The sequence below is a fragment of the Natrix helvetica genome (assembly GCF_964273705.1).
Source record: "Natrix helvetica genome assembly, chromosome: 1".
Classification (NCBI taxonomy): domain Eukaryota; kingdom Metazoa; phylum Chordata; class Lepidosauria; order Squamata; family Natricidae; genus Natrix; species Natrix helvetica.
The window spans coordinates 37,528,484-37,554,505 of NC_138548.1; the positions used below are offsets into that span (position 1 = coordinate 37,528,484).

At 37.9% G+C, this 26,022-nt stretch overlaps 1 protein-coding gene across 3 annotated transcripts in view; it reads right to left on the reverse strand.

The window, feature by feature from the left end:
• KIF26A (kinesin family member 26A) overlaps positions 1-26,022 on the reverse strand; it is a 171,168-nt gene that overhangs the window by 74,683 nt on the left and 70,463 nt on the right. For 2 of the 3 annotated variants that reach the window (XM_081945353.1, XM_081945352.1), the window contains exon 3: positions 22,111-22,626. In XM_081945353.1, the coding sequence (XP_081801479.1) occupies positions 22,111-22,626 (516 nt within the window). The remainder of the gene's footprint in view (positions 1-22,110; positions 22,627-26,022) is intronic. The other variant, XM_081945354.1, reaches the window with a different exon arrangement.

The following is a 26,022-nucleotide window of genomic DNA, read 5'->3' on the forward strand; positions in this document are numbered from 1 at the left end:
CAATATGTCCTTCTGTTGATGAAGGACATATTGGAAAACTGGATCTCTGGGAAGCATATTACAGAGTGCGTGTAGGGCAGGGGACAAGTGTAAAACAGCTTTTAATTGTCCCCTAGACAGCTACCAATTCAGGGTGATGCCTTTGGCCTCCAAGGGGTGCCTACAGTGTCCATGCAGCTCATCAACGAGGTGCTGCATGAACATCTGTATAACGGGGTTTTGGTTTATCTAGATGATATCCTTATCTATACAAAAACTATACAACAGCACGTCCCCCTAGTACGCCAGGTCCTCCAAAAACTATTAACATCCCGTTTGTATGTCAAATTGTCCAAATGTGAATTTCATCCAATACAACTGGGACTAACTGGGATTTCATATATCCCCAAAAGGAGTAGATCTCGACCCTACCAAGGCCAAGGTGGTGATTGGACTGGCAGGCACCCAGGACTCAAAAACAGTTGCAGATGGGATTTCTTGGGATTCACCAATTTTTATTGCCAGTTCATACCGTCTTTTGCCCAGGTAGCTCTACTGCTTACAGACCTTTTGAAAACACATCACATGACCAAAGAAGCCATGGTCTGGATGTTCTCTGCAATGGACACTTAAGTGTCAGAACACGTTTGAGCACCTGAAAGCATTATTCGCAAAAGAGCCGGTTCTGCAACACCCAGAACCATCTAGGCTTTTCATGGTTGGGGCTGACACTAGTGATGTGGCAGTGGCCACAGTCCTTCTACAAACAAATACGAAGGGGGTCCTTCAACCTATGCCTATACCTCACATCACATCACAGGGCTGACACTGAAGTTACTAGAAATTCATTTTCTTTCCTCACCTAAGTAGTAGGTGAGGAGAATTTTATTCTTCCAGGACCATCTTCCTAATACAGGCAATCTTCAACTATCTGTTCTTGAGCCTTTATGCAGTTATTATTTAGAATGCTTCTCCCCCTCTCCATCACTCCAGACTCACTGACAACATGCAACCATGCTTACAGCTACTGAGAAAAGCACCAGGTTCCAAAATGGATAGCAAGCTATCATTTCATCATCACAGCAAGCTGCTATTTAAAAAAGTAATAAGCCATATATTTTACAACTTATTAGTCAGCTAGAGAAGAGTGACTTGAAATCTGTAAGGGATTAGCAAAGACAACAAGTTGCTTTTGAGCTTGGTTAGTGAGGGAGTCAGAAATGGGAATCAGGCAGTGTGGAAGTATCCTGTTTCTCAAAGACTGTGAAATAATTGTATTATATTGTATACAATTGTATAATTGTAATTATAAGTAAGAGACAAGAGAAGGGGAATTACTTGGGAAGAAACTTAAAAGCCTGTGCAGCTCTGGCCACTCACAAAAGATGGCAAAAGATCCTGGAAGAGTTATTACTGGAGAATCAAAAATTACAAATGGAACAAAAGGACATTTACAAGACAATGTACAAACTGTCATCTGCAAAATTTGGAAGCTGCCATGCTTTGGATTACATCAATTGAACAGATTGTTCAATCCAGCCTTTCTGAACCTGATATTCTCCAGATATGTTGAGCTATAATTCTCATCATCTGTAGCCATCCTGATCCAGGTCTGATTGGAGCTGCAGTCCAACATTTCTGGGAGAGTGCCTAATTGCAGAAGGCTGATCTAAGCCTATTGTGCTGTCATATGTTTGTAAACCCCTCATGTCTATCTGACAAGCAATTTTACTCATCTTTCCTGTATTCTGTACAGCCCATAATAAGTAATAAAAAGAAGTCATATGCAACACTAAGCAAGATTTAAATTCAGAGAAATATAACACGAATAGTGCAGAAAATCTTTGTTACAGGTAATGTACTGTTAAACCATCTGACAAGCATGAAAAGATAGAACACTACAAACAGAATGTTTTTGTTTTACAGAATTACTGGCGCCTGGTAGAATTGTTTATCTGCCTGTGTTATAACTGTCAAGAATTATTTACAATAAAATAGCAGAGTTGGAAGGTACCTTGGAGGTCTTCTAGTCCAACCCCCTACCTAGACAGGAAACCCTATATCGTTTCAGACAAATGGCTATCCAACATCTTGTTAAAGACTTCCAGTGTTGGGGCATTCACGACTTCTGGAGGCAAGCTGTTCCACTGATTAATTGTTCTAACTGTCAGGAAATTTTTCCTCAGTTCTAAGTTGCTTCTCTCCTTGATTAGTTTCCACCCATTGCTTCTTGTTCTACCCTCAGGTGCCTTGGAGAATAGTTTGACTCCCTCTTCTTTGTGGCAACACCTGAGATATTGGAACATTGCTATCATGTCTAGTCCTTCTTTCTATTAAACTAGTCCTTCTTTCTATTAAACTAGACATACCCAGTTCCTGCAACCGACTAATATGTTTTAGTCTCCAGTCCCCTAATCATCTTTGTTGCTCTTCTCTGCACTCTTTCTAGAGTCTCCACATCTTTTCTACATTGTGGTGACCAAAACTGAATGCAGTATTCCAAGTGTGGCCTTACCAAGGCATTATAAAGTGGTATTAACATTTCACGTGATCTTGATTCTATCCCTCTGTTTATGTAGCCTAGAACTGTGTTGGCTTTTTGGCAGCTGCTGCACACTGCTGGCTCATATTTAAATGGTTGTCCACTAGGACTCCAAGATCCCTCTCACAGTTACTACTGTTGAGCAAGGTACCACCTATACTGTACCTGTGCATTTCGTTTTTCTTGCCTAAATGTAGAACCTTACTCTTTTCACCATTGAATTTCATTTTATTAGATAGTACCCAATGTTCAAGTTTGTCAAGATCCTCCTGTATCTTAAGCCTATCTTCTGGAGTGTTGGCTATTCTTGCCAGCTTGGTGTCATCTGCAAATTTGATGAGTTCCCCATTTATTCCCTCATCCAAATCATTGATGAAGATGTTGAAGAGTACTGGGCCTAAAACAGAGCCTTGGGGTACTCCACTGCATACCTCCCTCCATGTAGATGCAGTTCCATTGAGGACTACACGTTGAGTGCGGTTGGTCAGCCAGTTATGAATCCATCTGGTGGTGATACTGTCCAACCCACATTCTTCTACTTTATCTAGTATTAGGTTATGGTCTACCTTATCAAATGCCTTACTGAAGTCCAAGTAAACTATATTGACAGCATTCCTCTGGTCCACTAATTTTGTCACTTTGTCAAAGAATGCAATAAGATTAGTCTGACATTTCTCAGTCTCACATCTCTTCAAGCATCTTCTGTTTTATGAAGAACTTGTCAAATAGTCACATTGGTAGCAAGTAACAATCACAGGAGCAGCCAAAAAAGCCAAGTAAAAAAAGAACTTGTTTCATTTAAAAATATGAGGCAAAAGTGCAGACAAAAAGATAACCACAAGTAACCGTGCCACACAGGGCTTTGAAACTGACAACCAATACCTTGAATTACCCCTGGAAACCTACTAGGAGCCAATGCAGTTCACATAACAGCAGTATTACATGCCATATTGTGATATACCCAAAACTGTAAGTGCTATTGCATTCTGGAGCAGGTGAAGCTTCCAAATGCTTTTCAAGGGCAGCCCCATATACAAAATGTTGCAGTAGTCCAACTCTGAGGTGACTAAGGTGTGTATGACAATTAGCAGCACCTCCCAATCCAGGAATGGTCACAACTGGGTGATTTAGATTGAGAAGCTAAAATGGAGATGTGGGTTAAGAGATTGAAGTATCTTACTTTAAGGTCCTTGGAGGAAAAGTGGGATAGAAATGTTTATCCTTATTCTCTTCTGATATGTATTCCTATTCTGGGTTTTTAAGGATCATCTATACTAGGGGTGACAAACTGGTGGTTGGATGCATCACATACAGGCCACACTCACCGCAGCTCCATGAATGGAGGAAATGTCGCAAAATATCACGTGACAACAATGTGGCCCCACGAGTTTGATAGTCGTAATCTATACTATCCTTCAGATAGTATCCCCAGCTAGACTGATTTATAATTATATAATATATTATAATTTATATATAATCTAAAAAGCCACTGATGTATGTATAACAATGAGAGAAATACAACCCCATTCAAGCATTTTCTTAGAAATGTCCAGGAAGACTTTTAAAAATGCTTAATTAGATCAGATGCCAAAATACATATTTTTCACTAGGCTTATCCACTACATGAGATAATGTGCATTTCTGTCATCTGAAATACTCCTCTGACATTTCAAACTAATTAGTTAAAATAAATTTAGCCAAAAAGAGACAGGGTTGTAATGAAACACAAATGCAATTAAACCCTCTCCAGGATCATTCATTCAGTGCTGCCAAAGTCAGAATGGTTGCTGAATGAATGTCATAACCCCAGGATTACCTGTATAAGGAAATCTATAAACAAGGAGCTGATCATCCTTAGCAGGGTTCTTCATTGCAGTTGTCCCCAATGATAGTCTGAATCAATAAAATAAGGTCATTCTCCAACCAGAACAGAGCTGGAGGGGACCTTGAAGGTCTTCTAGTCCAGCCCCCTGCTCAAGCAGGAGATCCTATACCATTTCAAACAAATAACTGTCTACTGTCTTCTTAAAAACCTCCAGTGACGAAGCACCTACATCTAAAGGCAAGCTGCTCCACTGGTTAATTTTCCTCACTATTAGGAAGTTTCTCCTCAATTCCAGATTGCTTCTCTCCTTGATTAGTTTCCATCCATTGTTTCTTGTCCTGCCCTCTGGTGCTTTGGAAAATAAATTGACCCCCTCCTCTTTGTGGCAGCCCTTCAAATATTGGAAGACTGCTATCATGTCCCCCCTAGCCCTTCTTTTCTCTAAACTAGCCAAACCCAAATCCTGCAAGCATATTTCATACGTTTTAGTCTCCAGGCCTTTAATCATCTTAGTTGCTCTTCTTTGTACGAATGCATGTGTACCAGGGGTAAAATCCAACAGGTTCTGGTAGCGGAAATTTTGAGTAGTTCAGAGAACCGGTAGCAGAAATTTTGAATAGTTTGGAGAACCGGCAAATGCCACCTCTGGCTGGCCCCAGAGTGGGGTGGGAATGATTTTGCAGTATTCTTCCTCTGCCACGCCCACCAAGCCACACCATGTCCATCAAACCACGCCCACAGAACCGGTTGCAGAAAAATTTGCATTTCACCACTGATGTGTATGTGTGTTGTATACTCTCAATTTCCTTGAGGCAAGGACTAATTTATGCAACATATATACTGGCAAAAGTAGACAATAATTTCAATAAGAATTCCAATAATTCACAATTCAGAAACACTGCACTGAAGGGATGGGGTTGTAATATAGTAATTTCTGATCAAACGTGTTTACACAAACCAAGAAAGCTTTTTTTTTAACAGTGATGCTCTAGGACAACAATAGCTCTCATGTACTATCTGTTTGGATTTCATAGCTAGTTTGTTCTCAGAGGAAGCGGGTAAGCCAGATGTAGTTCTGAAAACTTTTGCATCCACAGAGAATCTCCAGTATAGAATTATAGAAATCTCACTACCCCAGCACCTGCTTCTGCAGATACCAGCCCAAATTCAATGGTACCTCTGAGCCAAGAGGGGCAGCAGGAACACAGAATTTAATTTATCAGACTAGAAAGTGTAAACTTTCCTCCTGCTGTTATGTAGGTTTCACCTTATGACCACAACTGGGAACAGAATTTCTGCTGTTAAGCAAGGCAATTGTCAAATGAGTTGTGCCCAAATTTATAACCTTTTTGCCACAGTTGTTAAGCAATCTCTCCAGATGTTAAATGATTTCTGCAGTTGTTAAAGCGAATCCAGCTTCCTCCATTGACTTTGTTTGTCGGAAGCGGGCTAGGAAAGTAGAAACTGGAAATCACGTGACTCCAGGATGCTGCAACTCTCATAAATACATGCTGGTTGCCAAGTACCCAAATTGTGGGGTTGCTGCAATAGCCCAAAAGCAAGAACCAGTCATTATTCATTTTTTTTCAGTACCATTGTAACTTCAAACAATCGCTAAATGAATGGTTGCAAGTCAAGGACTACTTCTACTTCTGAATAGTTGGGAAGTCTAAATAGACAAATTGAGAGAGAGTGCAAGCTTGAGAACTTCGATTTTTTTAAAGTCCAGAGCTAGAAATAAAAGCTGTTGCATCCTTTCTTTTGCTTCCAAGACTTTGCTCTAATTTGTTGACACAAACATAATACCATTGGCTGCCTCTTCACTATTTTATGTCAGTTCTTGGGTCTCTAATACTATCTCAATTGTTCTGAATCCAACTGAATTCAACCTAGGGTGTTTTATTACATCTTTGACTTTCACTTCCCATATTATGAAACAAGCAAAATGTTAAAAAGTTATGATATTTATGTAGTTACTTACCGAGCACATCTAAATTATATTAAAGCAAAGTATCTTTAAAATCCCCAAGAAGTGTCACAACTTTTGAGCACCCCGAATGTTTGGAAAATGAAAGTTGAAAATTTTGACACGCCCACTGCATCCTTAGCCTTGGATATTTGCAATGTTCTTTGAAAGAGGAGATAGTTTCCAATCAATAGGAACTGACATCCTAAAAAAGTATTCTCAGGAGTGCCTTCATTACAACCTTGTTGTCATGTATCTAAAAACATGGAAATTACTAAAAATGAAAGCAGCTAATATCTAACTACAATTAATTCACAATTATTTCCTATTTTATTTTCCTTTTCAGCAAGGGGAGACTTTTTATCTTTTTCTAACAAAACTAATTGCCCACATCTGAGAAACCTATGTTGTTGCTGTTTTTTAAAAAATAAAATGCCAGTAACATAATGCCAGAGTAAGCACTGAGAGCAGAATCTCTCCTTTCATGATTTATGTCAATGGAATAGAAATCTCACAAGCCCATATACAAACTGTCAAATGGAGAATGGAGTCGGCTTGCCAAGATAAATTAATTAGGAAAACAGCAATTTCTATAGATGATCCATATCACTCTACTAAATCTTTAATTACTCAATTAACACACTTAAAATCAGCAATTAAACAAATTTTGCTATGCTGACAGAAGATAAAATTTTAAGAAAACCGTGTCCCTCATTGAAACATTTTCTAGGGCTTTCGTGATAATATGACGAAGTGACCTGATGCCATAGTTTTAAATTTAGTATTTGTACTTTTTCTTGAATGTGATGGTTAAGTATATTGGCTGCAGAGAAAAGAGCAACACATATTCAGGATCAGCAATAAAAGCATCAACAATAAAATGAGAATAGAATCTATGGATCAAAGTAGCTCTTCCTGTCTTGATGATTCAGATATATTAGATTACAAAAATTTCCAGTCAGCAAAAACCTATGTAGGTTGGGAAGCATGGTAATTCCAATCCCCAAATTTTTAGAGATTGTTGAGGAAGGCTTGAGGAAGAATGAATTACTTTATAACCATTACTGACCTTATCACTGTGCAGTGCATTCTATATGGAGTTGCCTTTGGAGATGATTTAGGCAGTACAATTATACCAAAATACTCTAGAACAGCTGCTAACAAGGATGAGCATATTTAGCACTACAGTATTATTGCTTCCATCATTGGAATAATTGCCCCATCAGGCTTCAAGATACAATCTAAGCTCCCAGTTTTAAGACATAAAAAATACTTCACTCATATAGCTTGGCTTTCATGCATACCAGGACAGCCTGTTTCAACTACTGGTGGTTCATTTATGCGTTCCAAGAAGAGATGCTGAATGTCCCCACTTTCCATGAGTTAAATGGGATGAGGACCAAGAAGTGTTCCTTCTCTGTGGTGGTCTCCACACTATGGAAGAAACTTTTCCCCAGAGTTCATGAAGACACTTTCCTGCTTGCTTCTTCATTCTGAGTTGGATAGCCAGTGTGCAGTGCACCATACAAGGTCTATTTTTATAAAGATTTTTTTTATTTTTGAACAAACACAAAGAGACAAAACACACAAAAAAAACCACAAAACCATTTTCCATTACTAATTGTAGAAAGTGTGTTGATTGGTTACAAAAACTGCCGTGCATCCCTTCGACAGTCATCACCTACAATTCATATCAAATCATATATTTTAAATCAAATATATTTGTATATATTACTATCATACCTCAATCTTAATTTGACTATAATTGTTTTTACGTCCTTTTATATAAAATATTCCAGATTTAAAGCAAAACCACATAATGGCATTCCATTAGCTCTTCCCAATATCATCCAGTAACATTACATCTTTATAACATGTTCTAAATAAAAATTGGTTATATTTAATAAAATATTTTAGATAAAAATATTTTAGATAAAAATATCTAAACCTCCTTTCATAATCACTATTTGCAATTTATATCAAATTATCTCTTATCAAATCAATACATATATATGCATTATTATCATTATCAATCAATTATTTAACTGTATCCATTATCACTTCATTTTATACATAATGCTCTAAATTTAATTAAATTTGACTTAATTTTTTATTATAAGCTTTCATTACATCAACCTGTGTCTTTCCAGTAATACTGGAGTCTTATGTCTCTTGCCATTTGTGGCATTAGTATTCTGGTTAGTTCCTTAGTAAGTTTTGTATGGACTTCTCTTCGCAACTTATTGCTTATTGCATATCTTGTATAAGCTCGAAACCCTCCATCTGCTTCTTCGATCAGCTTATCTTTGGTTATCACTAGTGCTTCTGACAAAATCTCTCTCCTTTGTTCCATCAATTCTTCTCTCTTTTCTTCTTCTATACTTTCAAATCTGGGGTAGAGCTCCAGTTCATCTATCTCCCCTTTCCATATTCCACTCTTTCCATTTCCAACCACGCTCAGTTCACTGTCAGTATCAACAATTTTCTTGTCTCTTTGTTTATTTTTTCCTTCAGTTTTTAGAACTCTGACCTCTTCATTTGATGAACATCCTCAATTTTTCCATCAAATTTTACTGTTCTACGATCTATGTTCTCCAATCACTTCTCAATTTTTTCTCTGTTACTTCTAATAATTTTTGAATTTCAAATATAATCTTTTGCAATGTTAAGGTTTCTTTTTCATGTTGCGCCATTCTTCCAACTTGTAAACACTGCCACTCTGGCATTCAAAACTTTTTATTAAATTTAAAACAAGTTCATTTATAATCTTTTAAGACAAGGCTTTGTTTTCACTCCACTCCAGCTGCCAATAAAGCTCCTGAAGAGCAACTGTATAAACAACCCATGCTCTTCTCACTATCACTCTCTGTAAACAAGCTGAGGAACCTTGAAATGCAAAGTCAAATGATCAAAGAGAAAAAAATATTTCCAAGCCTTCCAAGCCTCCAGCCTCCAAGTGGCAGTGTTACTTCCTTTCCCTCTGTTATTACAGCCCTCTTTGTATTCCTTTTATATCTTCTTTATATTCCAGGCTTAAAGAAAACAAAATTCTTAAATGAAGCAAAAAAAACCATCCAATCCAGCATTATAAAAATAAGGAAAAATATTTTAATCCATAGGTATAAAAAAAGAATATAAAAAGTAGAAGAAGAAAAACTAATCCATTCAATTTAAAGAATAGGAAACATTTGCAGAAGTTCCATCTGTAAAAGAAATTTTTTTTAAAAAGGATAACATACTGTCTAATGTAGCCTAATTTCACCACTTGTTCTCTTCTGTTTTCAAATTTCATTTAGCTTTATTTTGGGGGGGGGGGTAGTCTCATTTACAATAATAATATTTTCTCACCGGATGGACACACTTTCTCTTTCTGTTTTACTCCCGTTCCGGAGCTGTTCCAATTTTAGCAGCTTCAATGGCTGTGCTTCTGTTGCCGGCAAAAGGAGATTCTCCTGGATCAATCAGGGACTTTGCAGTGTCCCTGAGATCAGCAGGACATACTCTTCCCTGTCACCATCTCTTCGGGATGGTTTAGGTCCAAAAGGATTGTCCAGTGGCAAAAGTATCGACTGCGATCTTGGAGCTCCAAGATCGCACGTCGTGTCCTTGCGATGTCAGCTCCTCCTTTTTCAAAGGTCTTTTTTTAAAGAACTATTGTATCAGTGATTGGGTTGATTCCCATATATGAACACTTAGCCGTCAACAGAAGCAATATCCATAAGCAACCAGGCCCTTGCATAATTTTTGTTATGTAATTTTATTTCAAATTTTTGAATATTAAAAATATTGTTTAGAGGACAAAGTTAGCAAATGACATTCTGCATACAGGTGCCTTGTATGCCTGAAGCAGCCCTGACTAAGTCCATCCACCATGCTACTGTTCATGTTCTTCTCTTTCCATCTACCTTTACTAGCACTATAGACTTCTCTAGAGAGCCATATTTTGTATAATCTATCCAATTTGGCCCAGTCATTTGTGCCTCAAATGAGAATTCTGGATTGATATTTTCTGATTCATTTGTTGACATTTTTGGGGGCTTTCCATGAGATTTTCAAGAATCTTGAAAAGTATCAATACTTTTTCTATACCATGTGGGTTTTTTTTTTCAGTCATGCTTAGGATTGATTGAGATGAAGAGGTGGTGATGATACCCTAAAGAGACAAGAAACAGTGATGCCTCATTTTTCCTATCACAATTCACTTCAATAGCTCATTATCCTTCTACTGTATGACCAACCCTTAATCACAGAGATCTGAGGATAAGGATTTGCTTCAGAGTCAAAAACACTTTTCAGAATCACACACCCTCAGAGCCACTAATATTATGTGCCCCTTGTGGGGCAGATCAATAAGGAGCAGACATATCAATGGAGAATTTTTTTTCTGTGAGGAATGGCTCAACAAAAGATAGCCTTATGGTATATACAGATACAGAGTTTATTCATCTTAATAAATACAGGCTGGAAAAAAGTGACAAGGTTGAGAAAGATACCCTGTTTCCCTGAAAATAAGCCCTCCCCGGATAATAAGCCCAATTGAGCTTTTGAGCGCATGCGCTAAACTAAGCCCTCCCCCCAAAATAACCCCTCCCAAAAAATATTGCAACACAGCAGTAGCAGCCATGAGGTGACCACGCTCACCGCCTCCTGCACCTAAATAATAATAAGACCTCCCTGAAAATAAAACCAAGTGCTTATTTTGGGGGTCAAAAGTCTTATTATCTTATTTTGGGGGAAACATGGTAGTGATACCAAAAATGCAAAAGAGTTATTTGCCTCTCCTTTCCTGGTTCTATCTATCACCTTCTCTTGAGATGAGCAGCTATATAAATTTAATCCATTAATAAATGAATGAATGAAATGAAATATCTTTGATTACAGTATGTGATGCATTTCTTCTGAACCTTGATTGGGGAATTAAGACCAACTTGCTTTTTATTATTTCATAGGCTCCAACTATGGAGCGTTACCTTTAACTACCACAGGTTATTATCAGGTCCACGCTCTGGATGAGACACAGAGGAAGTACCAAAAGTGCAAGTCAAAGTACCTTGAGAACTCAGTGTACTGAGCACAGAGCACAGATTGCTTGTCTGGGCCTGTAATTTATAAGACTTACCAGTAAGTGATAAGAATAAGGAGAGGACCAATCCTATGTCAATGACAAATATCTATTGCATTAGTGTTTGGATGTGGGAAAAGAGATGGAGGAATACTGCAGGAAATGCTATGAGTCTGGAAGAAAAAATATCATTGATTAACAAAGGAAGATATGAAATGAGATTTGAGGTGACTGGGTAATATCTTTCAAGGTTATCTCAGGTTTTTTTTTAATCATATGGACACGTCCTTGGCAATATAAACTCTGGTACCTATGGGTTGGATCTATTCATTTATATGGCTCTTAGAGGGAACTAATGGGATATGCACATTTCAAGAGTCTTGAAATGTGCCTTGGAGAAGATGGTGCTGCATACCCTAAAGAAACCAACTCGTGATCTAGTCATATTGAATAATCATTTGAGGAAGGTATTGGAGTAGGTGGTAGAAATACCAAATGTAAAGACCCTGGATGAATGGATTGATTATTAATCTGGACTTCTTTTATATGGACTTCAGATTGAGGTGTGGAGCTGAAACTCCTCTTGTGAATGTCAGTCAGGAGGAATTGCCTTCTTTTCTGTGTCTAGTTTACAACACTGAGGAAGCTTCATGGGTGGGGAAAGCACTGTACCATGAGCTGGTATAGGCTAGAATTTTATAACCTCAAACTACTCAGCCTTTCCCCAACGTACTGTTTTTCAGCTGGGGTCAAACTAGAACTTTTTGCTGGTGAGAAATGGAAAATTTGGGAACTATATTTCAAATCTACCTGGAACACGCATGGTGAGGAAAACTAGGGCATAAAATGGCTCTTAGATCATCTAGGGCACTAGCCAGCACTAATCTCACTGCTGCCCTACATGATTAAGAATATGCACAAAAACTCTCTCAGAGCTGGGTATTGCAGGAAAAGATTAATAGTAGTTGGCTATCATGCACAAAGTTTCAGCTATCATGAGTCATTTCATCATTCCAAAACCTAGAAATATGGAGAAAAGATCTAAAAACAGTGATTTACATCAGTAAACCTTTTCTTTAAAAAATGCAATATGAAATTGTTGATAGGTTTTGATCCTGTTTTGACTGGTGTGTTGACATACGTATCTAAAAGAGGTTAAGTAGTTTTATTACTTAGTTTAAAACATCTCACAATGGACATAGCTATTAGAATGGAAATGTAACAAGTTTCCAAAAAACAGAAATGTGCTTGCTCATGAAATAATAATAGTCTCACTTTAAAATGCTTTAGCTTAAAATTCTATGATCCATGATTGTTAAATAGAATAAATATTATACAAATTTTTACTTTCCCTGTGGAATTTCAAAGAACATAAAACCTTCCTGGTAGCATATAGGCTGCATACACATTTGGCCAAGATGTCAGTAAAATTATACACTACAATTGCCACTAAAAGTACAGTAAACGCACTTTATGCTTTTTTCTAGAAAAATATTTCTCAGCATCAACTTTTACTGCTCCTTACCAATGATTCCAGTGGGGCTCATTAAAAAACAGCATAAGAGGAATTTTATGATTAAACTTCATTTCTATAGAGATTTTTAATACCTGCAGCTGCTGCACAGTAGCAAGAAAACTACCACTGCTGTCTGTGTCGAAATATGTACTTCAGAGTAGAGGTAAGCTATCCCATAAAACATCTAGGTAAGAATTTTGTGCCTATTATTTGAACTGTTGGTGATATTGGTGTGTGTGTGTGTGTGTATCAACCCACTTATAGCAACAAAGCCAGCACTCCACAAACACACCCCAAGATTTATAGAAAGACGACAGCTCCGACCACGCCTTACTCACACAATCATGAAGCCGAAAACACCAGCCTGAAGATGGCGAGTGGGACCTCGCCGAAACGTTATTTATTTATTTATTTGGATTTCTAAACCGCCCCCTCTCCCAAAAAGGGACTCGGGGCGGTGGCGGTTGCCAAGACAATCTCAATCTTAAATGGGAAAAGACCCGAATACAACAAGACCAGCATACCTACACCGGTGAAAATGTTTTCTTGGCAAGATTTTTCAGAAATTGTTTGCCTCTACCTCCTTCCTAAGGGGGACGCAGTGGCTCGGTGGCTAAGACACTGAACTTGTCGATCAGAAAGCTCAGCATTTGGCAGTTTGAATCCCTAGTACCGCATAACAGAGTGAGCTCCTGCTCCTTGTCCCAGCTTCTGCCAACCTAGCAGTTCGAAAGCATGTAAAAACGCAAGTAGAAAAATAGGGACCACCTTTGATGGGAAGGTAATAGTTCTCCATGTGCCTTCGGCATTTAGTCATGCCGGCCACATGACCACGAAGACGTCTTCAGACAACGCTGGCTCTTTGGCTTTGAAATGGAGATGACCACCACCCCCTAGATTCAGGAACCACTAGGAAATGACTGAAGGAAAGTCACTGACTCAGCTGGCTTCATGCCTAAGGCAGGACTACAATTCAGTCTCCTGGTTTCTATCCTGATGCCTTAATCACAACACCAAACTGGTTCTCATTGTACTATATATTACTATATAATTTTCAAGTAAATTTCTCCTCATGTTACTTGTATTATAGAATCCCAGCGACATTTTAGCTATTAAGGGCAAGCCAGGATGATTTTCTAAACTAATGAGGAGCCAAAGTGAAATGAATTCTTCAAAGCAGCTTCCAAGCCTGTGTTAATATTGGTCATGCTGGGATGACAATCAGATAACTGATCAGAAGCACAATTTTGGATTGAAAAGCTCCTTGGGAGAAATGCTCAAGATCTGCTGTGTTCCTGAACTAAGCGTTGGATTCAGATGGAGGTTTGCATCCTACATCAAAGAGTTTACCACTTGGAAATAATCTAGTGATGAAAACAACACCCACACTTAATATATTTTTGTAACCAGTTTTATCCTGAATTCTAAATTGATTTTGTGGATTTTGACATTTTATGAAAACTTTGCTTTATCCTGATTTTCTGGCTCTTGTTTGGCTTAATGAAAATACTGGCATTCCTTTAGATCAATTTGTGGTTTAATTCCTTGTCTGCCTCTTGCATTTTAAAGCAGTTCACATCCCCATGGGACAGAAGAGTTCATGGTGAAACAGGACAAAGGCTTTCAAAAAAGAGAGGATTTTTTTCTCACCTAATTATTGATAATGTAATCTGTTGTTCATTCTTCCTTTATGCAATAAAGGATGTACAGTATAAATCATCCCTTTAGTCTGAAAGCCAAAGGTTCAATCATACTAAAGTACTCACTACAGTATAAATCTTGACTGCTATCCAGCAAACCTCAACAAGTATATTTGCCTGCACCCAGACTCCTCACCCAATAATCCTGAATCCTAGAAGCAGTTACAGTATTTGGTAAAGATGGCTGAGGAGGAGATAGAGGCAAGGTTCAATACATTCTTCATGATTTGTTATCAGAATAAATTCACATGGAATAATGACAGAATCTCAAGATTCTTGTGAAAGCATATTAAATCCCATCACAAAATGCAATTATGAATTCCCAAAGGCAATTACCCCAAATTTTAAACACAGAAATAGGCCAAGCACACTGAAGTCTACATTTTCCCATACATTCTTGGCCCATGCAAACAGATCTGCCTAGAAACTAGACCATGGTGTAGAAAATTCAGGGTGGCAGATCAAGATTCCCTTATTCTTACCTCAATGGAGAAGTAGGATTTAGAAAAGTTGTCAAAGCTTTATCTCAGTTGAAAATTACAATAAGTTGTAGAAACCTATAAAACAATTTGTTTGCTGATCTTTGGAGCTGTCCAAGGTCTGGCACATTTTTAATATTGCCAGAAGCATGTCATGGTAATTCAATCCCTCCCTCCTGCAAAAGGCTATTGGGGGGGATCTTTTCCATTCTTAATCTGCCTCTGAAGCAAAATGTAAAAATAAAAACTACAAATTTGTGCATTTCAAAACATGTTGCTATTTGATTTCTGTTTCTGTTCATGAACCAACTCTATTAGCTCCATCTCCCATTTAATTTCCCCTTGAATCCGGTCATGCAGTATAGTGGTTAGGTTTCTAATGAGGAACAGAAAAACTGTAGTTCACATCTATGTAAATTAATGCAGAGTTGTTATGAGGCAAGATGGGAGACCTATGCATGCTGTGTTGAACTCCATCAATGAAAAATGAGAAACCAACAACATGTAATATAAATTCAGCCAAGCCTTGGTATCTGTAGTTAGGGTTCATTGAACCTAATTGGATTAAGTTAACTCTTTTCACAAATTGTTGAGTACAATATCTTCCCCCAAATTTTATTTTATTTTTTTAATCAAATGAAGCTTGTGGTTTTGTCAAGAGATTTCTCAGAATACAATTCAGGAACTTTTAGATTTGTCTGCTTATGATAGGTAGGCATGGAATTCAACATAACAGTCAATATATATGAAGTTACCCTTCTAGTTATTTTTTTTAATTGATTTAAAGTAGGTAACCACCCTGGATTTACTCATTTAAAATATCTTTAATTGTGTACAAGTGCTATTTTAAAATCCTTAACAAAACCTCAATAATTGTTCCTCAGTTGCAGCAGAAAATTACCTCATCTTAGTTTCAAAAGTTCTATTTGTATGCCTAATAATCCCATCATTGATTACTGTGACTATATTCTAATTATAAATCCATTAATGCCTGAAAAGTGAAATAAAATCAATAGCACACATAAAGAGGAAAAAAGGAGAATTAAAACTTCATTGTGCTATTATATACAGATTCTGTCATGAAACAATTCCATGTTATTAACAGGAGTATAATAAATATCTTTCAATTAGTACACCAAAATTGTTCTTGAGATGTACAAAGAAAATCTTGCTTTTTTTTAAGCTGAACTCAACTCCTGGGGACTTTCATAACTGTACATGTGTAGTTTCCTTGGCAACATCAAATAAGTGGTTTACCTTGTGAAACATGACAGTCTTGCACTGATTTGGCACAACCAGAAATAGAACAAATGCAAAAATAGTTGTCTTGCATCACAAAATGTGTGTGTTATAACATTCACTGAAACTGAAAGTGATATGGCTTGTTTGCCACATCTGTTTCTTAGAATATTTCTTTTATTTCATTTATCAAATTTATTTGCCACCCATCCCACAATTCAGGCGACTGAATGGCAATATTAACCATTATAATTAAACAATTATAATTCCTGTATAGTAATGAAGTTTTATTTTTCATCTCTCCAAGGACTTTACAGTATCTTAACTATCGCTACAATCTATTAGCTTGCAGACAACATAAACATTATTAAAATAAAGAATTGTTGCCCATTTAGAGGTTTGGGAGTTTCTTGGGAGTTGGGAGATTGATAAATTGTTTCTGTTTTATTATAACAGAATCCAATTTTGGTCTCAAGGTTCTACAACTTTATTTTAAAGAAAACTTGAAACCTTTTTATTTCAACGTGCTTTTGGTTTAGCTGACTGATTGTGGACACTAACCTTGGTCTGATTTAGAGTTTATCTTTCATTTTAGTGGTTTTTATTTTGTCATTATTCTGATTTATTTATTCTAGGGAGGTATTTTTGTTGATACGACACACTATCCAATCCTTTGAGACTGGGCCAGAACATAAATAAATAAACAAAATATGATTAGCTGGCTCCACCCCATCATGATTAATTCTGTTCCATTCTTCTCAAATGATCATATGATTGACTTGCTCAAAAACTCTGCATCAGTAACCATCCTTTGAACTGTTGTTGAGTGTCTGTGCTTCAAAAAAATGCATCCTTTTATACCAAATACTGATAAAAGAAACAAAGAGCTGAAGAGATCCTTGTTGGCCATCGATGCGCACACCTACTCATTCATAAAAATCCAAAAAGGATGGGGAAAAATTGTGGGTACTCACCTAGAAAACATTCAAAACTAGAGAAATTTGGGGAGCTCAAGAGATTTATATGCAACTTTAAGAAAGCCACTTATGTGTATAATGTGTATGCGATATATTAACACATTATGAAGGAATACAGCAAATAACTTCTGTTCACAGTTCATACGTTGGCCTCTTTCCCATAAATTCACAGATTTTAATCAATATCTATTAGAATCTTAACTGAAACCCAACTCAAATATATTTTTTACATTCCTCAACTTATTTCGTGAGAGTTTACTGAAGCCATTTAGTTCTGAACAGCTGTCATACTTTATCCAGGGATTATCTCTAAACCACACACAATTTGTATTCCAGTTTCTTAACTCTGAGGTGAATAAAAGGCTGTTATGAAAATGTAGCATCCATAATTACATTCTTCTATGGACAAAGAAAACGCAGCTATTCTACACAGAAATTATTTACACAGGCACCACAAAAAATAATAAGGCTATCTTTATGCCAAGTTTAACACTGGAGCACATAAAGTGGAACTGTTACAATGAGGTATTTTGCTCTGTGACTTTTGCTATAAAATTGAACAAGACAGATTAGGCTCTCAAGCCTTGTCCATCACAGATGATACACTCAAATACCAACCATGGCCACTAATTTAAATGTAAGACAACAAAGAAAACCTATAATTTGTTGCCGATCTTCAGAATTTCTGCTAAATCCTAAATAACTAGGGCTCAGTTTCTTGGCTGTATTAACATACATGCAACAATTTTACTTGGTAACCATATGAATCAATTTTGTATTGTTTTAATTCCTTTTTTGATGTATGCCAATATACAATGACCATATTGCTTGTAAAGTTCTGATTGGCGTCCTCCCAGATTTTAATTGTATTCACTGTTTGAACTTTATTTTAGAGCTCTCTGTTATCATTTTTTTGACTATTCCTTTATATGGATTTGAGATTTGTTTTTTTTTTAAATTTAAACTCTGGGAGGCATCCAGTCTCACATACATGAGATAGGTTACTATATCAATTGAACACTGTAAATAAATGTATTCTCCCTTTAAGAATAGAATAGAATGGAATAGAATAACAGAGTTGGAAGGGACCTTGGAGGTCTTCTAGTCCAACTCCCCGCCAAGGAAGGAAACCCTACACTATTACAGACAAATGGCTATCCAACATCTTAAAAACTTCCAGTGTTGGAGCATTCATAATTTCTGGAGACAAGTTGTTCCACTGATTAATTGTTCTAACTGTCAGGATATTTCTCTTCAGTTCTACGTTGCTTCTCTCCTTGATTAGTTTCCACCCACTGCTTCTTCTTCTACCCTCAGGTGCTTTGGAGAATAGTTTGACTCCCACTTCTTTGTGGCAACCACTGAGATATTGGAACACTGCTATCATGTCTCCCCTAGTCCTTCTTTCTCTTAAGCTAAACATACCCAGTTCCTGCAACCGTTCTTCATATGTTTTAGCCTCCAGTCCCCTAATCATCTTTGTTGCTCTTCTCTGTACTCTTTCTAGAATCTCCACATCTTTTTTACATCGTGGCGACCAAAACTGGATGCAGTATTCCAAGGGTGGCCTTACCAAGGCATTATAAAGTAGCATTAACACTTGATCTTGATTCTATCCATCTGTTTATGCAGCCAAGAACTGTGTTGGCTTTTTGGGCAGCTTCTGCACACTGCTGGCTCATATTTAAATGGTTGTCCACTAGGATTCCAAGATCTCTCTCACAGTTACTACTATGGAGCAAGATACCACATATACTGTACCTGTGCATTTTTTTCCTGCCTAAATGTAGAACCTTGCTTTTTTCACCATTGAATTTCATTTTGTTAGATAGCGCCCAATGTTCAAGTTTGAGAAGATCCTTCTGTATCTTAAGCCTATCTTCTGGAGTGTTGGCTATTCCTGCCAGCTTGGTGTCATCTGCAAGTTTAATGAGTTTTCCATTTATCCCGTTATCCAAATCATTGATGAAGATGTTGATGAGTATGGGACCTAAATCAGAGCCTTGGGGTACTCCACTGCATACTTCCCTCCATGTAGATGCAGTTCCATTGAGGACTACACGTTCAGTGTGGTTGATCAGCCAGTTATGAATCCATCTGGTGGTGATGCATTCTAACCCACATTTTTCTGCTTTATCTAGTAGTAGGCTATGGTCTACTTTATCAAATGCCTTATTGAAGTCCAAGTAAATTATATCAATGGCATTCCTCTGGTCAACTAATTTTGTCACTTTGTCAAAGAATGCAATATGTTTAGTCTAGCATGATCTGTTTTTGACAAACCCATGTTGGCTTTGGTTATTACTTTGTTTACTTCTTGGTGTTTGCTGATTCATTGCTTGATTATCTTTTCCAGAATCTTCCCTGGTATTGAGGTCAGGCTGATAGGTCTGTAGGTTTTTTTCCTTTTTCTTTTTTGAAATGGGAACCACATCAGCTCTTTTCCAGTTCTCCGGTGCTCCAGGATCTCTGAAAGATATAGTTCAGTGGTTCTGAGATCTCATCTGGCAGTTCCTTCAGAACCCTGGGGTGCAATCCATCTGGTCCTGGTGATTTGAACTCGTCCAGGGTAGACAGGTGCTCACTTACCATTTTCTTCCCTATTTCAACTTGTGTTCCTAATCTGTTTTTTGTGGTGCTGTTTTTGATAGATTGGACTGGTTTTCCCTTTTGTGTAAAGACAGATGGAAAAAATGAGTTAAATAGTTCTGCTTTCTCCCTGTTGCTGATCACCTTCTTGCCACTTTCTCCCAGCAATGGACCAATTGTTTCCTTGACTTTTTTCTTGTTTTTAACATGTTGGAAGAAGCTTTTTTGCTATTTTTTTTACTTTGTCACAATCCTTTCTTCATTGTGAGCTTTAGCTTTCCTCACTTCATTTTTACAGGCTCAGGCTATTTTCTGATATTCTGCCTTAGTTGTGTGCCTCTCTTTCCACTTTTTATACTTACCCTTTTTGTCTTTCAATTTATCAGAGAGTTCTTTATGCAGCCATGTTGGTTTCTTTTGAGAGCTATTACTTTTCTTCTTCATTGGTATTATGCTAGACTGGGCTTTTGTAATCTCCGTTTTCAAATTTTCCCAAGCTTCTTGAGTTGTTTTCCCCTTGAGGATTCTCATCCATGGAATCCTTCCAAACCTCTCTCTAAATTTATTGAAATTAGCTCTCTTAAAGTCCAAGACTCTAGTTTGACTTTGTGATACTATTTGTGCTTGCATAATGTTGAAATCCAATATTGCATGAATCATAATGTTGCACCACAAGCTCTTCCTCCTTTGGGGCATCCATGCAGCATTGCAATGCTTATGTAAAAAAGGAGAGGTGCTTGTGTAGAAAAGCCACTTTCACCCGTCTTACTTCCACTTTCCCTGAAACATGGCTGCCACTTACAGAGGAATGAAAATACTTCTCTCTCTTTTAAAATGAGGACCAGAAAGGAAAACCCCACTAGCATCATTCCAAGAGATTTGCATTTGGTAAGTAAAGCATGGCAATGGCAGTTCTGATATTAGCTCTTGAATTACAGGTAGTCTTTAACTTAAAACCATTTGTTTAACAACTGTTCAACGCTACAGCAGCACTGAAAAAGTAACTTACAACCGTACCTCAACTTATGACCATTGCAGCAGAATCCTCATGGTCCCCCCTTGGTCACGTGATCAAAATTTGAGAGTTTGACAACTGGCATGTATTTATGACAGGTACAATGTCCCCTGGTCATGTGATCACCATTTGCAATCTTCTGAGTTGATTTCCAAAAAGCAAAGTCAATGGACGAAGCCAGATTCACTTAATGTTATTCCATTAACAACTGCAGTGATTTGCTTAACAACCCTAGCAAAAAAGTTTATAAAATTGGGTGTGACTCACTTAAAAACTGCCTTGCTAGGAACAGAAACGTTGGTCCCAATTATGGTTATAGGTTGAGGACTATCTGTATTCTATCTTTTGGAAAAGGGGTAGAAGGTGAAAAGCACCGGGAACTCCTAGGTTTCAGACATGGATAATATATGAGATGGATCATTACTTTTTATTCAGGATGGTAAAATGAATCTTTTAAAATGGCAGTTTCCTATAGTAGTTATAGGACTGGCCAAGAAATCAGGAGACTATGAGTTCTAGTTTCATCTCAGGCATGAAAGTCAGCTGGATGCCCTTGGGCCAATCATCTGTCTAACCCAGTGGTGGGTTCCTATTGGTTTGGACCAGTTCGGCCGAACTGGTAGTGGTTTGGTGGCCTGGGTCACTGAAACCAGCAGTGACCCAGGACTGCCATGCCCCCCCCCAAGCCAGTTCCCGGGGCAGCGCTGTCAGCACCACCATCTTATTTTTTTGGTTCTGCGCCTGCGCAGAACAATTTTGATTGCAGTGCGCACATGCACGCAGTGTGCATCACATGCATGCATGCATGGCGTGCACATGAGCAAACCGGCAGTAGTGCCTGCCGGAACCCAGCCCTGGTCTCACCCATCTCATAGGATTGTTGTTTGTGGGAAATAGGGAATCAAAATATTAAGTTTGCCACCCTGAATCACTTTTAAAGTATTAAAGGATAAAAATGTATTAAATGAGTACATCTAAGAGATCATTCAGCATTACATACCCATGTAATTGGGCCACTGATTTCATTGGGTAAAGAACAATGAAAGAAAAAAAAACACATTGACAGAATGCAGAAAAAAGAAAAATAGGATTCAGTGAACATCCCAACTCCTGGACCCCTTCAGACTTTTAAAAAGCCCAGTGATAGGTAAAAGCTTTCAAGACAGAGGCAACAAAACCTGCAACTATGTGGAATATCAGAAACAGTAGGCAGTTACTTACTAGACAAGCTTGAGGAAGAAAACTGTTTACTCGGGAGATACTCCACATCCCTTCAAGGTACTGCTGAGCTTGGATCGTTACTGAGCTCAGTGCCCCACTAAGGCCACTGGGAGCCACTGTCACTTGAACGCTGGAGTTTGGGAAGCCACCTGCACCTTGTGGCCACCCTAGTCCCTTCTTCCTCTCCGTCCCAGAGAAAAAGTTTGTAGTTTTGCCAGGCTGTCTACCCCCCTGTCCAGCCATGAGAGACAAGTCCCTTTGAGAAGAGACACTGACCATGTTTTGGGAGGTCAATCTTGGTATCACAGCAGCCATTGCCGCAGCATTTGTGGGGGTTTCCGTTGCCTCTTGACAGCTGGCTTGGTCAAGATTGTGGATGACCTGGATTGCTTCTTGCTTCAGCTGATTCAGGTGGGCAGCACAAACATCACACCTGCTTTCCCCTTCACTCCTAGGTTTCCGTAAACATTCAGGCACTTGAAGCTTGTCAAAAATTAAAGCTGATAATTGTGGGTCCTGGAAAACAAAAACAAGAGCAGAAACACAATGAGTCAGGACCAAAAAATACAAAGAAAGTTTTTAAAAAATCAAATATTGGGGTAAAAACTATATTATATTAACCAGGTTAATATTAACTACGGTATTTACTCCACTAGCCCAGAACTGCCTCACCCAGAATCACAGCAGCTTCTTCCAGGCCTGAGGCAAACCTCTCTCAAATCTCTTTAATGTAATCTTGGATCTAAATGGGATATCTATTGCAAAGTCTTCATTCTGGCACTAAGCCACAATTTTTCTCCAAAAGCATAGATAAATGATTGGGCCATCTATTATGTTATAATATTTCTATTTCAACATGCAGTAGACTTTGTGGTCTCCAGTGGAAGTCATTCTTACTACGGGTAAACATTCTAATTGTATATGCCCAGCGGTGAGTTTAGTTTATTTTTCATTCATTCAAAGCATACGAACCTCAAATATGTATCTAACATTCTCTTGAGGGGGAAAAATGGCCCCCAAAGGGATGCATTTTGGGTGGATATGCTCTGTTCAATTCTGAGCTCATAACTCTAAAATTCTCAAGTATATGATTTTTGCACAAGTCTTCAGTTCAGAGATTCACAAAATTTATTGCTGGAGGAATAGAATGTTTCAGAGGACTTCCCATTCTAATTCTATTTCCCCCTGGACTTTGCCAAACGCGCCACTGAAACAAGGACTTACAAGGTTGGATGGTTTTCAGAAGTGAATCCTTCAAACTAAAAGCAATTTAAGATCTTGCAGATATAGTGCTCCAGCCTGTTTCAGGATTAGACCACCCCAGAACACCTTAAATCACTTTCATTTTGGGATTTAATATATGTGGAGCAGGGGTGTCAAAGTCAAGGCCCAGGGACCGGATCCAGCCCACAGGGTGCTTAGATCTGACCCACAGGGCCACCCTGGAAACAGCCCATTTTCACTGGCAGAGCTCTCCGGCCGCCACAGGCATCCCTGACATGAGTGACGCATAGCTGGCCAGCCCCTCCCCACCTCCCAAGGTCAAACATAATGCTGATGCAGCCCTCAATGAAATAAAGTTTGACACCCCTGATCTAGAGGGAAACAAAAAGTTCCAGAGTTCTTAGGAACATTCCATTCCCAGATCAAGGAATTTAGCATAACCTTGCTCTTGTTCATTGGTTTATTAGAACTTCAGAGTTCCAATTTTTTTAAAAGTAGATCTTGGCGTCCTGAAATTTATCTGCACAGTAATTTAAAAAAAAACAGTTAAAAAGAAATGTTTTAGGGTTCAAGTGTGAACTGTAACTTAGCTGTTAGATATGAGAGAAATACCGTTCTATACAATCTCCGCCTTGGCTGTGATTACATATGAATGTATTAGGCCATCACACACTTAAACATCATCTGAGTCCTTGGCAGACCCTTCATAGTTGATTAATAAGCCATAATAAGCCCCATCACTCCATAATGCCCAGCGTGAAAATGATTATCAGGCACTAACAATAGAGCTTGCGGTGCACTTGATAACTGCTCATGTATTTGCCTTCTAATTAGCTTTCCACTTAAAAAAACAATGATAACTAGGGATGGACAAATCCAGCCCGTTCAATATCACTTCACACCTCATTTTTTACACCAGTTTTCCATTCTTTTTCTGTATCGAGCTATGTTTAAAAAAACAAAGACTCTGCCGGAGAATGTGCACTTTTATATATTTCTAATGTAAATATTTGGGGAAGCAATGTCCTTTAATTTAAATTTTATACTTTCCTCTTAATAATGTGTCAATTATACAGATTTTACCTGATTTTTTTTAAAGATAATGCATAATGCCTGTTTTTTGTAAGATAATCCTCCAAATATTAAAAGGAGCAACAAAAGCTATACCCTGGAATGCATTAAACAGTAATCTAAACACATTTTCCCTCATTGCTAACAAAGTCTAATGTATTTAAGTTTATCCTGCTCTGAAACAAACTTACTATTTGCAGATATTTTTATTGAAACCACAACTACATGTCAAAATCTTATAATGAAGGAACCATGTATACCGGAACACTTAAACGTTAAAAAAAAAAACCTAACTTATCCTGTTAGCTTTCTCTATTGTTATTTGTGTCTCTAATCATAATTAGAAAAAAATGTACAGTAGACCATCCAACCAAGCAGAAGAATCATAGAGTTGGAAGGGACCTTGGAAGTCTTCTAATCCAACCCGCTGCCCAAGGCAAGAGTCCTTATGCCAGGGGTGTCCAAACTTGGGAACTTTAAGACTTGTGGACTTCAATTCTCAGAATTCCCCAGCCAGCCATGCTGGCTGGGGAATTCTGGGAGTTGAAGTCCACAAGTCTTAAAGTTCCCAAGTTTGGACACCCCTGCCTTATGCCATGTCAGATATCAGATCAATGGTAGTACCTCCAGGAAGGATATGTCCTGATAGTTCATACATTAAGCATGAGAAAGCAACATTTATTCTTATTTATTTTATTTTATTATTTATTATTATTTATTTTATTTTATTTTATCTTATTTTATTTTTATTTTATTTTATTTTTATTTATTAAATGTATGTGCCACCCATCTCACCATCGCAGCTACCAAAGGAGACAACATAGTTTTGGACTCCATCAACAGAGATTGAGTGACAAGATGATGCAAAGTTGCTATACTGCCTTTATGCTGTACTAGTCAAATCAAACATGGAACACTGGCTCCAGTTTGCCATTAAACAAAAAGGATGCTGGGTAACTAAAAAAAAAGTTACAGAGAAGCGCGAAAGAACTGGGAGGGACTCAAGGGTTCAATGTACGAAAAATGCTTTTTAAAAAGACTATTCTAAAGAAGAGAAGAATAAAGGATGACATAACAGCAGTTTTCTATTATTTGAAGGGGTATCAAGCAGTGGTGGGATTCAGCCAGTTCACACCACTTCGAAACAACCGGCTGTTAAGTTTCTGAGCAGTTTGGTGAACTGGTTGTTGGAAGAAATCATTGGGGCAGAGAACCGGTTGTTAAATTATTTGAATCCTACCACTGATGTGAGGTGAGGATGTCTCCATAGCACCCCCCGGTAAAACCAGAACCAATGATTTGAAATCTTTTTATAAAAAATGATTTCAAACCTGAAAGAAGAAGCAATTTCCTGACTGTAGGAGCTATTACATAGTGGAACAACTTGTCTCCTGCAGTCATAGGTGTTCCTTCCTTGGAGGTTTCAAAAAAAAGAATTGGGCAGCAATTTACCCAGGATGGTCTGAGAATGAGAAATAGAGCTCAATATACATTTCAGAAAATCAAAGATGGTATAAATGAAATATTGCTTCTCATAGTGGATGCACTTATCTCAGTTTCCCTTAGTTTAATAAGTTTGTCAGGCTTTCCAATTTCATTAAAAGCCTATTCAACTAT